This window comes from Eubalaena glacialis, chromosome 14, assembly GCF_028564815.1.
Source record: "Eubalaena glacialis isolate mEubGla1 chromosome 14, mEubGla1.1.hap2.+ XY, whole genome shotgun sequence".
NCBI lineage: Eukaryota > Metazoa > Chordata > Mammalia > Artiodactyla > Balaenidae > Eubalaena > Eubalaena glacialis.
The window spans coordinates 81105202-81123665 of record NC_083729.1 but is presented as its reverse complement, the minus strand read 5'-3'; the positions used below and the strand labels follow the sequence as shown (position 1 = coordinate 81123665).

The 18464-nt window shown below is 38.2% G+C and overlaps 1 protein-coding gene across 2 annotated transcripts in view; it reads left to right on the top strand.

Annotated features, from left to right (window-relative positions):
• EIF2AK3 (eukaryotic translation initiation factor 2 alpha kinase 3) overlaps window positions 1-18464 on the top strand; it is a 68762-nt gene that overhangs the window by 21889 nt on the left and 28409 nt on the right. For both annotated transcript variants that reach the window (XM_061210451.1, XM_061210452.1), the window contains exons 3-6: window positions 12533-12727; window positions 14801-14934; window positions 16592-16826; window positions 17415-17577. In XM_061210451.1, the coding sequence (XP_061066434.1) occupies window positions 12533-12727; window positions 14801-14934; window positions 16592-16826; window positions 17415-17577 (727 nt within the window). The remainder of the gene's footprint in view (window positions 1-12532; window positions 12728-14800; window positions 14935-16591; window positions 16827-17414; window positions 17578-18464) is intronic.

Below are 18464 nucleotides of genomic sequence, written 5' to 3'. Positions count from 1 at the left end.
GAAACAGACAACTGTGATGCTGAAGCTTTCCAGCCTGCGCACTGCAGAGTTAGACTGCAGTCATGAAGAAGGGCCTTCATAGGTTGGAGGGGATCTTTTGAAAAGAGTACATTTTTAACAGCTACTTGATTTGTTCACCAAGGGTCCATTAGTAGACCGTTTTGAGTATTGCTTTATTAAAAGAGGATCTGTAATCTGTTTTAAAGATAGTCTAATTTATACTGAAAGATGTCTGGTCATTTGGCAGTTTTTCATTTGTACATAAACTAGCACAATTTGAGCCTTACATGAACACCATCTAAGATGGTGGTTTATTTGGAAAAGTCACTGTCAATCACGGAGCAAGCCAATATTTAAATAATTGCTTAGGTTAATTGCTTTTCTTTTAATTATAGAAATGAAACAGTTTTTTGTTTTAATTTTGTTTTATTAATCCCTTAGCATGGCTGAAAACAGTGCTGTGAACTAAATCGATTTATTCCAGCACGCATGTTGCCAAGCGAGAAATTAATTTGACTTTGTTTTGTAGGAAATTGACTTCTCGTGCACATTATTTATCTCCTTTGTGAATGTATAGTAATCTAAGTGAAGGCAAAGATAGGTACTTAAATCTGTATTTTTCACTGTGAATGCAAAAAGTATACTTCAAAAGTTAACCTGGTAGTTTTCCTTGAGGTATTTTGTTTTGTAGGTTGACTATAGGTTAAGGAAAGAAAGAATGAAATAATAATTATCTACTTGGTATCTCACTGCTCTTGGTCAATAATTCACAATCTTTGATGATCATAAATACCAACTGACTTCAGGATTTCTTTTTTCTTTTGCATTTTCTTTCTTTTTTTTTTAACCTACATTTCTTTTTAAGCATGTCACATGGGATGCCTTCTTCGACTAATATCCACATCTACTGAAAGATCTCATAATCCCTCATGTTTAGATCACGTAACTAGTTGTTAACCATGATGCCCCCTCCTTAGTCTTTGAGGTATGATTCCCGGGAACACTTTACATTCAGCAGATAAGCTTCCTTTACTTTCCCCGTCATGGTAATTTCAATGTTTTCCTTGAAGTTTAGGGAAATGTTTAAAAAATTGTTTCCTCAACACAACAATGTTGGAACATCTTTTTTTTTTTTTTTCCTCATAAAGTCACAAATAGTCAATTTTGTCAACTAGTAGTCTGGTCAGTTGCTCATTTTACTTTATTAAGAGTTACCATTTTGTGTTCGATATATAGTGTAACATTTTTGAAGAATTAAAATATACAAAAATATGCCTGTTAACGTCTCTTTAATATTGTTTATCTTTTTGGCCAATAAAGTACTTTATGAACCTTCAGAACTTCTATATTCAAAGGAGAATTTTAGGGCTGATAGAGATTTCTGGTGAGTCAAAGACTGGTCACAGTTTGATGTATTTAATTCTTATATCGAACTCACAATTATATAGTTTTAAGGCTTTGTTTTTAGATGGGTGTTGTGAATTCAGGATTGGGAAAGAGATACAGTTGGCTCTTAGACAGCGTTGGGGATAGGGGTGCCAACCCTTCATGCAGTGGAAGATCCTACATAACTTCTCCGTGGGCCTCTGTATCCACGGTTCCATGTTGGCAAATTCAACCATGGATCGTGGAGTACTGGAGTATGTATTTAGTGACAAGAATTCACTGGTAAGTGGATTCATGCAGTGCAAACGCACATTCAAGGGCCAACTGTTATTGACATGGCATAATTAAGCTTTCTGCTCTCTCCTTGAATTTACTTTTGGAGCGACTATTTGAATTCTAAAAGCTTTTTTGCAATATGTGAAATTTAGTGTTAGCGAACCATAGTCATTTCTGAAGTTTCCTTATGGAGACTGAAAGAAGGCTCATGATGAATTTATAGACAGTCAGATTAAGAGTTTGTATTTTCGTTTTTAACTTTTTTCTTTAACAAGTATATGTATATAAGCACTCACACACGAATTACCTTAGAGGTTCAAAATAGCAGCCCTGGATCATTACATCTACTTAACAAGTATTGCTTGACTAGCACTTTATAGTTTGCAAAGTGACATCAAATCCATTCTTATTTATTCCTTAACATAGCCTTATAAAATACTCTTATTAACCCCCATTTTCCAGATGAGAAAATTGGGGCTCAAAATGGTTCAGAGGTTTGTCTGATGTAGTAAAGCAGAGACTCAGCCCTAGATCCTTGTGCTTATTTCTTGCCCCCTTTCCAATATTTCATGCCTTTTGAAATACCTCAATACTTACCAGTGTGTTTGCATTTTCTGTTCTAATAATTCTTAATGTGCTTTATCAGGAATAATCACTCAAAGACCTCATATAGAGAGCAGACTTAGCATGGCGCTCAGCACATTGTGAGCACTTGACTGCTTCTTTTTTAAACTTATTTTTTAAATTTATTTATTTATTTATGGCTGTGTTGGGTCTTCGTTTCTGTGCGAGGGCTTTCTCTAGTTGCGGCGAGCGGGGGCCACTCTTCATCGCCGAGCGCGGGCCTCTCACTATCGCGGCCTCTGTTGTTGCGGAGCACAGGCTCCAGACACGCAGGCTCAGTAGTTGTGGCTCACGGGCCCAGTTGCTCCGCGGCATGTGGGATCTTCCCAGACCAGGGCTCGAACCCGTGTCCCCTGCATTGGCAGGCAGATTCTCAACCACTGCGCCACCAGGGAAGCCCTTAACTGCTTCTTAACCCTTAACTCAAAGGTACTTGAACTTAACACATCCAAAACTGAACTGGTCTTTAAGGGAGCAGGGGATCCTGCAGGGCTGTGCGCTGGGGTACAGCAATGCCCAGGACAGATGAGATCCTTGCCATCATGGAACTTACATGACAGTATGTGGAGCCAGATGGGGAGCCAGATATGAAATGATTATAGTTTCAGTGTCATAATTGAGTTGTGGTAACTGTCACAAGGACGGGTAGATCTAAGAGAGACTTAGCAAGGATACCTGACCTCCCAAGCTGGGAAGTCAGAGAAGGCTTCTCAGAAGAAATTATGTTTATTACGACTGAGATCCTATGAGGAGAAAGAGCTGCAAGAAATGGGTAGAGAGGCTGGGAAGGACTGCTCTGGGAGAGGAAACAGCTGGCATCAAGGCCTTGCAGCAGGAATGATCAGTCTGGAAGAAAGCAGGTGAATCCCTGAAATCCTACTGAAATCAGTCTCTCCTGTACTCTACTGACTACTGACGACATATATAGTCAGTCTCTACTGACCGTAGAGAATGGACTGGGAGAGGAAGAAGAGCAGAAGTGGGGAGACAAGAGGCCAGTCTAGTACAGATGGGGATGATAAGGTGACCGAGGAAGTGAGTGAAGTAAAGTGACGGATTGAAGAGAACCCAAGGGCCCGGGTTCAATCCCTGGTCAGGGAACTAAGATCCCACAGGCCGCTGGTGCGGCCAAAAAAATATAAATAAATAAAAGTGTCCTCCGAGACTGCTCCCCGGCCCCTTTATAAAAAAAGAAAAAAAGGAAAGGAACAGGTATAGAGAGGGAGAACATGAATTTGTTTAGATGCGGTGAGTGCCGAGTGACCTTGAGTGCACTCCAAGCAGAGATGTTAAGAAAGCCTGTGCATATGTGGGTCTGGTGCTCCCAGAGGAAAAGTCTGGGCTGAAGAGAAAAGTTAGAAGTGTTAGTGTCCTGGGAACTGAGAGGAGCAATCACCGGGAAGGAGAGTAGGGTGAGAAGATGACCTCCAACCAAACTTTCAGAATCCCTAACATTTAAAAAAAATTTTTTAAGAAGGATATTTATTTATTTATCTATCTATCTATCTATTTATTTATTTATGGCTGCCTTGGTTCTTGATTGCCGCGTGGGCTTTCTCTAGTTGTGGTGAGCGGGGGCTACTCTTCGTTGCGGTGCGCGGGCTTCTCATTGCGTTGGCTTCTCTTGTCGCAGAGCACAAGCTTCAGTAGTTGTGGCGCACGGGCTTAGTTGCTCCGCGGCATGTGGGATCTTCCCTGACCAGGGCTCGAACCCATGTCTCCTGCATTGGCAGGCGGATTCTTGACCACTGCGCCACCAGGGACGTCCCTCCCTAACATTTTAAAATTCAGGTAGAGAGTGATGAGTCAGAGAGAAGAAAGGGTTTCAAGGAGAGATTGGCTTTAGTAGGATTTTAGGGATTTTCCTGCTTTCTTCCACATTTCCCCAATGGTTAGTTGGTGTGAATTCTTTATAAATATTTTCTAAATATAGATACTTAACAATGCAGATGCCTCATTCAGAGAACCCTGTGATTCATCAAAGTCTCATTGAAAGTCTTACAGCAAAAGAAAATGTTAAAAACCCTTTCTGTTTTGACTCTGGAAGAATTGAGGGGGACAGAGGAAGGAGTGAGAAAAGCAGGAGGCCTGTGGATCCCCAGAGTGGTAGAAACATTCATTAGTAGTTTAGGGACCAGAGACATACCTTTTCAAAAAGCTGTGGAGAGTGCTTTTGAGGATCCAGTGCAGTAAGTTAATTTGAGGAATTTTGTAAAAGAGTAGAGTGTTAGTTTTCGTCCAAGGTCACATTAGTGAGTGGCTGGTGGAGTCAGGGACCCAGGGATGGGGCTGGATGAGCCGCAGTCACCTCCCCGTGGACACGTTTCCATTTCATAAGTTGGATGCCTGCTGTTGCCTCGCCCTACCTCGGTTTCCAAAACAGCTAGCATGGCAAGGAAAGTAATTGTTCTGGGCAAAGGGGATTTCCAGGTATCAAAAAAAGTCAACAATTTAACACTTTCAATGAAATGTTTTTCATGTATTTTACATCTTCCCAATCTTGGTGACTTTTATCTTTTAACTAATTCCTTGAGGTCATCATTGGAAGCATCATTTGTTGTATTATACCAGAGATGCTTGAGTTCCTGAGGTAGGATGGAGAAAGGGTGTCCCTTTCATGAATACTCTAGAGTAGTTGGTTTTTTTCCATCCTTTTCCCAGATAGTCTATGTCCATTTTTCCTTATCTCTGTCTCATGGATCTGCATCTTTCCACATGCTTTTTCACCCTGTTTCTTCCCCCTTCCTCCCTTTTAACTCTTACTGCTGCTTAGCTTGTACTTGGGACTTGGCGTTTATAACTGTCAGGGCCAGTGTGATCCCTTTCCCTCTCTCTTGGTTAGGGTACACACTGGATACAACTTTGTGGATTTGAAAGTGTTTAATGTGAGTCACTACTTGAGAAAACGCTAGTGTATACAAATCCAGCTTCCAAAGCCGAATGAGGAAAGTTCTTCTTTATAGAAAAATTCTAGCTAATAAATATGGAAAGAATGATAGAATTAGAAGTCATTATTTTATTATTTTATTGAAGTAGTAGATCATCAATTGATACTGAAATGGTGAAAAGTTGGTGGGACACTTTAAAATGGAGGGATCAGCCTGACTCCCTTGAATCCACTGATTAATAGTAACAAATACGACAACTCAGGGGTTGGCAAACTTTTTCTGTAAAGGGCTAGATAGTAAATATCTTGGGCTTTGCGGACCATACAGTCTCTGTAGTTGTAGTGGGAAAGCAGTCATAGACCATACAGAAATGAATAAGCATGCCTGTGTTCCAATAAAACTTTGCTTACAGAAACACGCACTGGGTCAGATTTGGCCCGTGAGCTGTCGTTTGCTGACCTCTGTTACAATAGGAAGTATATAGCACCACCTGTGAAGTAGTCTTGTCCAAAAAAATCAAACCTGCATCAGATCAAAGCTCCAGTTCTAATTACACTTTTTTAGGAAATACCGGGAATAAAGGAACAAGTTAAGTGGCATGCAAAATCCAAACTGTGGGACATTCTGTAGGGTGAATAATCTGGTTTCTCAAGTAAATCAATGCCCGGAAAAAGGAGTGAAAGGGGCCCTTATAGGGGAAAAAAAGAATCAAATATAATATGTGGAGTTTAAATTCCTTGTTGAAGCAAACCAATTATATAGTATGTCTTGCAGTATCAGGGAAATTTGAATATTAGATGATCTTAAGGAATTAACTCTTAATTCTGTTAGATGTAACATTGACATGGTAGTTACTTCTCAGCAATGAATACTGAAGTATGTATAGGTGAAATGACATGATGCCTGTGATTGACTTTAAAATACTGTCATTAACAAATATATGTAGTGGATGGGTGGAGAGTAGCAAAATGTCGATGATTGTTGAAACTGGGTGACAGATCCATGGGGGTTTATTATATTCATCTCTTTACATTTTATGCTTCAAAACTTTCGTATTAAGTTAAAATAAAGTTGAATATACCCCCAAAAGTGTATGTGTTGATGGTAGGAGGTTGGGGATGGGTGGGTGGGGAGGTGGTTGCATAGAAAAAGAAGGAAGAACTGAATGAAAAAATATTTTTGCATATTAGAAGAGTTTTTGTTTTTATTGCTGGTTATATTCACTTTAGTAGTAGTACTTCCTTTATTTTCTCAGTTGAAGTTCCTTCTGCCACTTGAAAATAGAGTTCTTATCTCACATTCTGATTTCAAATAGAGTCCTTGATTACATGTGCCACTGGTGTTCATTATGCCAGTTAGAGTTTGTTCAGAAATGGTAATTGAATTACTTTACTAAACTGCTTTGTGATTGTGTGGTTAAAGACCTTGATTGGATCTTAGGTACCGAGTTTGCCAGCTGATTTGACAAACCTTTTATTTTGAAATTATTAACAGGGAAAAACAAATAGAGGAAAAAACCCCAAATAACAAGCATTTGTATTTTTAAAAATGACTGAAGTGGGAAGCAAGTCACATAATTAGTTTGAGACGCAGAGCAGCGAATCAGAACAAATAGCTGCTTCCAGAGACACATCAGTGGAGTGTGAAAATGCATCACCATAGCCTACATTTTTTTATACCAAGAGATTTGCAGTTGACTCTCCGGGTGACTCATTCCTATGCTGGGAGGGTGAGGTAATGCTCTTCTGAGGGGTGATGTCATCTCTCTACCTGAACTGCAGGCATATATCTCTTCTTGTGGCTCTCAAGGAAAAAACACCATCTGCTTTCACAGATGCAGCCTGAAAGACTTCACAACGATTGGTGCAGAGGTTAGCAACCGTGGGTATGAGTCATAAGCAGCCAGTTAGTGAAGAGCAGCTACTTAAAAGTGAACTTTAAAATCAGAGTCCAGGAATATGACATGATTGAGTATTGAATCATAATGCTTTTTTGTTTTGGGTTTTGCACTCTTCTTTTAAAATAAGGCAGTTTTTCTCAACGTGGTCAATCACGTGAAATCTTCTTGGTTGTTTAAGCCATATTTTTAATTGCAGATAAGTTTGCTTTCTTTTACATTTGGAAGCAATGATGAATTTTAGCTCCTATTTGTTTGATGGATTTTCTGGTTTGTTTTTTTGTTGGGGGGATTGGGGGCGGTTGCATTTAGAAGCCATTGTGTTCCCTAAGGACCTGCTACTTCTTTAGGGGAAAAGAAGTTGTTTAATGGAAAAGGAAACAAGTAAAAATAAATGGTATTTGTTTACTAGAGACCCACTAACCGCTCTTCCTCTTTCTTGTAGTGACTCACACCTGCTCTCCCTATTTGTACTCAACCAGTACTACTGTTGACATTACCAGACAATACCTATTTTTTAATTTTATCACAATTTGAATTTATTGTTCTAGTAAATGGAATAGAGAATACCTAACATAATATGGACGGTAGAGAACAGTAAACACTTGATTTTCTAACTGATATGTAACTTAAAATGGGAGATCACATTGGCTAAATACTACAATACTGTTACTGTAGGGTATATAAACTATGACCTAAATCTGTTCTTAATGACAACCTCAAGTTGGACATTCTACAAAAGATAAAATAAAAAGTTTTAATTTTTGAAAATATAATCTTTTGTTTGTTATTATCAAGAAATATAAGAAAGCAAAGAATAAAATAGTAATGTTAAAATTCTAAGATAATATGAGGTGGTATACATATGTATGTATGGTATACATACATACTGATGTCATTTGAGAGCTTACTAAAAATCAAATGTTTTTTTAATAAAAGTAGTAGTTGGAGATCTTTAAATATCCAGAATTATGATGAGCCTTCAGTTTAATGGTCTAGCCTTCCGAGTTTAATTACAGAGCCCCTTCAAGGCTCTTGAGTATCTTTCTTTTCTTTTTAACCTCTTATTTAGAAATAATTTCACAGTACAAAAAGTTGCACACTTTTTGATATGAAAAAAACCCAACCCTTATATACCCAGATTTATCTGCTCAAAACGTGTTTGCTTTATCATCTGAGTTGTGTCTCTCTCTCTCTTATCTCCCAAACCCCCATACATACTCTTTTTTCCTTGAAACATCTAAAGATAATTATCCATTGTAGCCCTTTACTCCTAAATGCTTCAGCGTGCATTTCCTAATAGAAATAGGAAATTTCTCTATTCTCTTACATAATCACAGTAGTTATCAACTTCATAAATTTATATTGACACTTTACCGTCCATATTCCAGTTTCATCAGTTGACCTAAATAATGTCTTTTATAGTGTTCTCCACTCCCAGTACAGCATCTAGTCTAGGGGCAGGTAATACGTTTACTTGTTACATTAGCCTCTTTTAATCTGGATTTTTTTCCCCACAGACTTTATCTTGTATGACATTGACATTTTTTTTTTAACATCTTTATTGGAGTATAATTGCTTTACAATGTTGTGTTAGTTTCTGCTGTATAACAAAGTGAATCAGCTATATGTATATATATATCCCCATATCCCCTCCCTCTTGAGCCTCCCTCCCACCCTCCCTATCCCACCCCTCTAGGTGGTCACAAAGCACTGAGCTGATCTCCCTGTGCTATGCGGCTGCTTCCCACTAGCTATCTATTTTACATTTGGTAGTGTATATATGGACGTTGACATTTTTGAAGAATATAGTCTCTCTGATCTTTTACTGATATTTAAAAATAATAGAACTTTCCACATTTTGTGCTTGTCTGATGTTTCCTGGTGATTAGATGCAGGCAGTGTATGCTGGGCTCAGAATGCTACATGGCTGGTATTGCATCCTCTCTCAGGGTATCATGTCTGTCGCTCATTTGATCATCCAGTCAAGGTATTGCCTGAATTCTCCACTATATAATGACTATTTCTGTTTTGTTTTTTTTTAACTTTTTGTAACTAATAAGCAGTCTGTGGGAAGATACTTTAAGACCGTGCAAATATCCTGCTCCTCATCAAAATTTTCACCTAGATTTAACACCATGGCTGATTTTTGCCTGATGCAGTCTTTACTATGATGTCTGCAAGATGCTAATTTTTCCAACTCCAGTCCTCCCTTCATATTTACCAGTAGACACTTGGCATTTCATTGCAGTAAAAGCCCTCTCTTCTTCCCCATATATTGTTTATTTTATCTACTTGTTATCAGTGCGGATGCATAAATTCCTTATTTTTTTTTTCAATGTTTTATAATTCAGTACTTAATCATTCTGGTGCTTAAATTCCAGATGTGGTCAGTGACACGTTTCCATCTTTTTTTGTCCATATCTTTACTTTCTAGACTAATAAGATGTTAAAGGTTCATCTTGTACCTGCCCTGCCCCAGCCCTGGAGTCAGCTGTTTCTCTCAGGAGCCTTTGTTCTTTCGGTGGGGAATGGAATTAGATAACAAAATCTGGGCACCAGGTTTGAGTGCATTACTTTTACAGCCACTGAATAAACATAAATGTATATACATTAGTATACCTGATAAATATTTGTTAGAGGTACAATGAACAATTTTTTGAGACTGTAATGGTGTCTCAGTTTACAGTTACAGCAAAAAGTGCAGTATTAAGACTTTCGTCAGCGAACTTACGCTGCTAAAATTTTCTTGGATTTCACAGCAAAAACATAAGTGATGCTAGCTTGAAGGCCAGATAGGGTTTCAGTGGGCAGGGTTGGTACAGGAGGGTGTTCCAGGGAGAAGAAATGACATTGACAATGACATAACTGAACAATAACAGTAAAAACATTAAATATCCTGCTTAAGTAATGACACCTGATTTCCACCCACGTGGGGAAAAGTGAAAGACAACAAGGAAAAGGTTGTTTGAGGTCACGTTTAGAGGACTTTGAATGTATGTCAGAGTTAGGATTCGGGGTCTTTAGTAAGAAGATAATGGAGAGCTGTTGAGGATTTTTGAATAGTGTCATAACAAGCTTAACTCTGATTCAGGGATTAATCTAGAAGATATGCAGAGGTTAGATTGAGGAAATTCCCAGTTAAGAACTGTAAAGAGGCTGTTATAATAGTTCAGGCAGGAGATACGAGGATTTGAACTACAAAATGAAGGAAAGAAGTGGATTAGAGTCGTGTTTTTCAACCTGTCTTCTAGAACCCCAGGGGTGCGGGGCAAAGCTGGGGTGGGTGAGGGGGGGGAAGAATATATTAGCCGAGCATCAACGGAGAACTCTTTGTGACTGAAAAGGATCTCTTTAAAATATCCCTGTAAGTGTCCCTTTAAAGAAAGGAATTCTGCTGCTTAAGGAACAAAGAAGTCCATAGAGAAATTTTGTTTAAAAAACAAATCAACATTTGTCTGGAGGTTTTCTGGTTTCTAAACTCATGCTTCTTTCATAGTCTCTTTTTCCAGATTTTTGAGCCTTGACGATCAGGAAAATAATCGTGTCGTTAGCTGAAATAAGTCAAGTTGTGTCTGTTTTGTTTTGTTTTGTTTTGTTTTGCGCGCTGTGCGGCTTGCGGGATCTTAGTTCCTCAACCAGGGATTGAACCCGGGCCACCACAGTGACAGCGCCGAGTCCTAACCACTGGATCACTAGGGAATTCCCGAGTTGTGTCTATTTTGAAATGCCAGAAGGCCAGTGTCACAAAGTCATGTACTAATTTAACTCTTCCTCAAGAAACAAGATTTTCTTGGCCAAAATCTTTAGCGTCATCCTGAGCGCTTTTCTTCCACTCATTCCGTACAGGGAATCCACCATGAAATCCTGTTGGCTTTGCCTTCCAGTTATATCCCAAATCTAACCGCAGGCAACAGCTCCACTGTAGCCCACCACCAGCACCACCATTATCATCTCCGGCCTTCTGCTTGCTCTCCCCGCCTCCGTCCTTGCCTCTACAACCTGTTCCCTTTCCTCATCACAATGCACTTCCCCCTCCCTTAAGGCCTTTGCAAAGGCTGTTCCGCAGGTATCAGCAGGGGTAACGCTTGTGTTTAGATTTTGCTCAAATATTACTTTCTCAATGGGGCCTACCCTGAACTTAACCGTTACTGACAAGTCCTTTCCCCTCCCATGCACACATTTATCCATTCCCCCTTTATCTTGTTCTATTTTTTTCACTATGGCATTTAACACCTAACATACTCTGTAATTATTTATTATGTTGTTTATTTCCCGATACCAGAGTTTGAGCTCTACAAATGGCAGGGGGTTTTTTTGTTTTGTTTTGTTTTTTTAATTTGTTTTGCTCCCTGGTGTATCCTAAGCCACAGAATAGTCCCTAGCATGTAGTAGGCCCTCAGTTAACATTGATAAAAGAAGGAAGAGCAACCAAGAGCATGAAATCAGTAAGCTTGGTTACCAGGCTTCTGGCTCATAGCAGATCTGAGAAAGTGAATAAAAGAAAGAATGGGCTGCTGCGTAAATCAACCTGTGTTCCTTGGATCTGAACCTACGATGGTAATTGGCCTGGATAAAATAGACTTGGAAAGTGCTGCATAAACTATCCCGTTACTAGAAAATCATATTATTACGTTAACATAGTAATCACTATAAGAACTCCCACAGTAACCTCTTCTTGAACTCACTTGGTCATAGAACTCTCCTTAGTAATTCCCTTATTGTTATGGAACACGCTTGGCTCGTGGCAAACAGAGTTTGAGGAGAACCAGACTGGAGGGTGCCTGTGGGTCCCAGGAGAGATGGGTGGTTCTTTTAAGTTGCTTTTGGTGGATGAACTGTGCAGTTTTGTGTGCTGCTCAGGAGGCCTGACCACCTCAGGTGAGAGACTATGGCTCTTAGTTCCTACTCTTGCAGTTCAGATCCTTTTATTAATTTATCTTTTAAGATTTATTTTATTGAAGTATAGTTGATTTACAGTGTTGTGTTAATTTCTACTGTACAGCAAAGTGATTCAGTTATACATATATATATTCTTTTTCATATTCTCTTCCACTGTGGTTTATCACAGGATATTGAATATAGTTCCCTGGGCTATACAGTGGGACCTTGTTGTTTATCCATCCTATATATACTAGTTTGCATTTGCTAATCCCAAACTGCCAAACCATTCCTCCCCACCCACTCTCCCCCTTGGCAACCACAAGTCTATTCTCTATGTCTGTGAGTCTGTTTCTGTTTCGTAGATAAGTTCATTTGTGTCGTGTTTTCGATTCCACACATAAGCGATATTATATGATATTTGTCTTTCTCTTTCTGTCTTACTTCGCTTAGTATGATAATCTCTAGTATGGCAGTATTTCATTCTTTTTTATGGCTGAGTAGTATTCTATTGTTTATAGGACCCACATCTTCTTTATCCATTCATAAAATCCTTTTAAAAGTTAGCTTTTTATTTTAGGTATTTGGGAATAAGATGATCATTCCTTCCCTGGATGGAGACCTCTTCCAGTGGGACCGGGACCGTGAGAGCATGGAAACAGTTCCGTTTACAGTTGAATCACTTCTTGAATCTTCTTATAAATTTGGAGATGATGTTGTCTTGGTTGGAGGAAAGTCTCTCACTACATATGGACTCAGTGCATATAGCGGAAAGGTGAGTAAAAATGTTCAGTTTGGAGAGAAATCAGAATAAATAGGAATAGAAGAGATAATTTCTTAAACTATACTATTACTGGTTGAGCTCTGTAATAATTTTCCCCTGAGGATATCATTTCTTTTGATAAAAGAACTGTGAAGTGGAAAGGGGGAATACTATTAAGAGAAACTAAATTTATCCAAGGTAACAATGAACAGCAGAGGCAGGAATAGCAGGGGGAAGAGAATGAATAACTGTGGTCTACTGTATGTCGGGTGCATTTTTCATGCCTTATTTTGAAATCATCACAGTATTTCTGATGGTTACATTTTACAATTTTCATTTGGATAGATGAGGAACCCTCCAAAGAATAATAATAATCCTGATGATAAGAATAATTGCTACTACTTATTTATCTAGTTTGAGCCTATCATAAGAGGATCCAAGAGGCAAGTTTGTACTCATTTTACAGATGAGAAAACCAAGACTTTCAAAGGTTCAGAAACTTCCAAAGTCAGATTTGACTTAGATCTGTGTGAAGAAAAAGTCATACTGTTAATGACCTAGACTCTCTCCATTATTAGCTCTTAGGAGATGATCTGCTTCTAAGATTGGGTCTTATAACTCCATTATGGGGAATAACTAATTAAAACCATGCTTTTTGGAAAGGTGAAAATCTCTTTTTAACCCCTTAATACGTTGATACTTGAATATTTGTATATAGACTTAAGACGAAAATAAGGAAGAATAGAAAAAAGATCTTTGGCCCTCAAGTTTTTCAAACTTTAAGGATCCCTTGTCTGAGTGTTAAGCCCATAGGCCCTTTGCAAGCTTCTCTGCCCTCTCCAGCCACCTGCATGTGTATTGTATTGAGGCGGCCTTGTGATCCTTTGTTTCCTTCAGTATTCTCATCTGTAAAAAATGGGATTGAACCCCGTCACCTGGTTCTCTGATTTGATGTGCTTCTCCAAAATTCTGGTATTCTAGCAGGTATGCTTCTTTCTGTGAGGATTTTGGTCACATCATCCAAAGAATCTTCCTTTTCCTTTGAGTGAAGTTTTGAAGGAAGTACTTGAAAATACTGCAGCTGTTAGAAAAGGTTCAGATTTTTTAAAACTAAATATTTCCGTCATATGGAAATTCTGAGGTGTTTTTAATTCACCTAGAATTTTATTAATGATATTATTACCAAGAGATCACAACTAGTTATCCATTTCTTCCATGGAAATGCTCAAAGTAAGACTCATTCCCCGAAATAAATATTCATTTGTACTTTTATGGTTCAAAATGTTTCATTTTAGGAGTTGGTGGTAATCTAGCTGTTGCTTTTTTTTCTTTTTCAGGTTATTTATTTATTTATTTAAAAAAATTTCATTGCAGTACAGTTGATTTACAATGTTTTGTTAGTTTCAGGTGTACAGCAAAGTGAATCAGTTACACATACACATATATCCACTCTTTTTTAGATTCTTTTCCCACATAGGCCATTACAGAGTATTGAGTGGCGTTCCCTGTGCTATACAGTATAGCTGTTGCTTCCTTTTTTTTTTTTTTTTTTAACAGAAACTGTGTATTTTTTATTTTATTTATTTATTTTTGGCTGCATTGGGTCTTTGTTGCTGTGCACGGGCTTCCTCTAGTTGCGGTGAGCGGGGGCTGCTCTTTGTTGCAGTGCACGGGCTTCTCATTGCGGTGGCTTCTCTTGTTGTGGAGCATGGGCTCTAGGCACGTGGGCTTCAGTAGTTGCAGCACGCAGGCTCAGTAGTTGTGGCTCGCGGGCTCTAGAGCACAGGCTCAGTAGTTGTGGCACATGGGCTTAGTTGCTCTGCGGCAAGTGGGATCTTCCCGGACCAGGGCTCCAACCCGTGTCCCCTGCATTGGCAGGTGAATTCTTAACCACTGAGCCACCAGGGAAGCCCCCTAGCTGTTGCTTCTTTTTTTTTTTTTTTTAAGCTGTTGCTTCTTAATGCTTGGCTACTTTTTACACATTTCCTCAATTTCCTTTCACTTTTTATAAAACTGTTGAGTCTTTTACTGTCTCTGATCTCCTGTAACTTGTTCTCTTTACTAATTTTACATCTGTCTTTTCAGGTGAGGTACATCTGTTCAGCTTTGGGTTGTCGCCAGTGGGATAATGATGAAATGGAACAAGAAGAAGATATCCTGCTTCTGCAGCGCACCCAGAAAACCGTTAGAGCCGTCGGCCCTCGTAGTGGCAGTGAGAAGTGTGTATTCAGATAATGTTGCTGTTGATGTTTAGAAGTACAAGACCAGAATTCATCAGCTTTTTCTTTGTGGAGATTTTCTGAACTATTTTGTTTCCCCAAAAGCATACTACTCTTTTAAGAGAAATGAAGCCCCTAAATTTAAAACAGCTTCATGATTATTAACAGATCCTGAACTGAACTTCTCACCATGTGCTTCAGGACATGGTAACAAAGAGGAGTCCCGTACAGTGACTATATATTAGCTTAGTCTTAGGTTAATGATATTTTTCATAGCAATCTCACTGATCAAAGTTCTCTGAATGCAGAAAACTCTTAAGACAAAGCTGATGTGCTTTGTTTCACTTGGGTCTGTTTGACCCTGCAGTTCTCTCTAGTAGGTAGTTTCATGGTTTGTCTGACTACCGCCTCCATTATAAAATAATATTTTAGTGTATTTTCTTAAAGTGTTAAAGTATAATTTATGTGGTCAAATACTGTTTTGTTTCCTTTTTCAAATAATGTAAATTTTTACATTTAAAGTAATGTGATTGAATTAGATATGCTGGTGGTAAATCACATGCTTGACTTTTCAAAACCTAATATTTAAATTTTAAATTGCTGCACAGTAAAAAGAATTTGAGATCCCATCTTTATCTTTTGAAAGTGAACCAGACTTTCAGATGTTGTCTAATCTGATGCAGTATAATTCAGTTTCCTTTCCCAAAAACTGTTTTCTCAAATTCAGTGAAGAATGTATTCTTTCTACATTCCCTGGACTGTAGGGCTTTGCCTCTGCTGGCAACCCGACCTTCTTTATCCTGATGGGATTTTGTTTCCTTAAGTGTTTGAGTGCTTGCTGGGTGCTTAGCTACCATAGGAGCAGATGTTCAACTTAACAGAATTTGAGTTATCAGGATGGTAAGAGTCTGGCATCTAAGATCCATATTCCTTAAGTATCTGTTTTTTAACAGATGTCGGAATTCTAGGGCCATTTTATATCTTAGTGTCACGACCATTATAGTGTCAACAGATAAGTGGTTTTTCTATGTATTAGTTATAGAGGAAACATTGCTAATACCACTTTATGGATATGGACACTGAAACTCAGAAAAGGTTAAATGACTGGCCAGATCTCAGTCAGTAGAGATTTGAGATTGAAGCTGAGGTGGTATGACCTTCAGGCTTGGTATACTGGGTCACATTGCCTTTCGAGGCTGTATTTTCATAAAAATTAAAATCAGTAGCTTTCGTCTTGCCTTTTGCATTGGTTTACTGGGATATGTTAATTTCTCTTCACTTGAACGAAATGTGTCAGGCTTTAATTAAGAAGTAAGGCAGACTGCAAGCTACCTTATTTTAGGGTGACTTTGATGTGTTTTGAGAAAATCACCCTGATTTGGAAATGTGAACATTTGTTAATTTCAAGAGAAAAATCTGTCCTGTAGCTGTTGTCAGGTCACAACTCTCAGAACCACTGTTTCTAAAGGGTCAGGACCAAGTTACGCCCTCTTGTGGCATAAATCAGCAGCATGCTCCTTTCCAGAAGATTGTGTTGAGTTGTTCCTTTTCTCATCACCAAATTTTAGTGTTTGCTTCTTCACTCTAGAAGAGTTCTTAATTATTTGGTCCCTTTATTTAAATGTAAATTTCTAAAACACACCTTTGTAAATTTAAGGTGGAATTTCAGTGTTGGCCACTTTGAACTTCGGTATATTCCAGACATGGAAACTAGAGCCGGATTTATTGAAAGCACCTTAAAGCCCAGTGGAAGCAAAGAACAGTCTAAAATTATTTCAGACGTGGAAGAACAGGAAGCTGCCATAATGGACACAGTGATAAAGGTCTCCGTTGCTGATTGGAAAGTTATGGCCTTTAGTAAGAAAGGAGGACATCTGGAGTGGGAATACCAGGTACCTAGAACCACTGAGAATTTATAAATATGTTTCTTTCCTTCTCAGTTTGACCAAACACGTTGGGTAGAAGGAAGTGACTACCATTTTGGATTTTCAACTTGTTCTCTGTGCTCTAAGAAATTTGTGATTTTACATCTGTTAGAATGACTATTAAGAAAAAGTCAAAAGGTTGGTGAAGATGTTGGTGAGCAGTGTACAACAGTGTATCTTCGTGCAGTGTTGGTGAGAATGTAAATTGGCATAGATGTTATGGAAGACATCATGGAGTTTCCTCAGAATATTAAACAGAAATGAAGAGAATAGATCTTAAATGTTCTTAAAACACATACATACAAAATAACTGTGAGATGGTGGATATATCAATTAGCTTGATTGTGCTACTTATTTCACAATGTATACATATATCAAAATATTGCACTGTATACCATAAATACATACATTTTTTATTTGTCAATTATACCTCAGTAAAGCTGGAAAAGTGAAAATTTGTAAAGAAATTTGTGGTTTTAAAGGGTATTTCAGGAGTTGGGATACATATAAATACTGCTTGAAATTGTTTACAATTTCGTTTCCATTTTTGTTTAGTTTTGTACTCCCATTGCATCTGCCTGGTTGGTTAAAGATGGCAAAGTCATTCCCATCAGTCTTTTTGATGATACAAGTTACGCCACTAATGATGGAGTTTTAGAAGATGAAGAAGACATCGTAGAAGCTGCCCGAGGAGCCACAGAAAACAGTGTTTACTTGGGTGAGTGGATATCTCTTATCTAGTAATAGTACAAGTTGACATCTAGATTTTATTCCTACATTGTCTCTCCCTACTTCAGGTGTGCCTGTAGTAGTTTTAATTCCTAAGTACATTCTCTGGCCTTAAGATTTGTACTTTGATTTCTTTTCCTGCAATTTTCTTTCATTTATCCAATTCTGAAACTTTTAATTACTATAGCGTGTTCTTTTTCTCTGAGACCTATATTTAAAAGGCTTAAAAATGTTGCCATTACATAGCATGATTTCACATTACTTATGTATCCTCAAAGTCTAAAACTTTCTACATTTGCATTTGCATCTATATCAATTTGCTCCCCGTTAAAGGTATATTTATTTTTTCCTATGCATCTATACAACTTATCTGAAAAATGAAAACAAAATTCTGGTGTGCTGCTTTGGCAGTTGAAAGCCTTCAATGTACTACATTTTGAAAACCCTCGAATCTAATTATTTGAACTAGTTTTGTGGTCAGATACACATAAAATTCTTTAAGCTCTATCAATGTGCTACCCGCCCCTCAATCTCAGTGAAATGCAAGAATTTGAAAGAATAACATGTCACATGTGTTATGATAGTATTTAATTGAATTGTTAGCAGTATCTCTTGAAGGATAGGTGTTTAGGTTTTCTTAAGGAAAAGGTTACCTCATCTAAGCTGTTACTTTCATAAGAGTACAACGATTTCTTTTGTTTGAATTTTCCTACTGGAAGAGTTTTTCAGTAATTACCAAAAATTATATAGTGGGAAACATTGTAACTTGTGTGTAACTTTCCTCCCCTGTTGTTGTTGAATAACCTTTGGGTCAAATTTGAGTGCTTCAGGCATGATTCTTTGAAAAGAGCTATGTAGCACATGAATAAATAACTG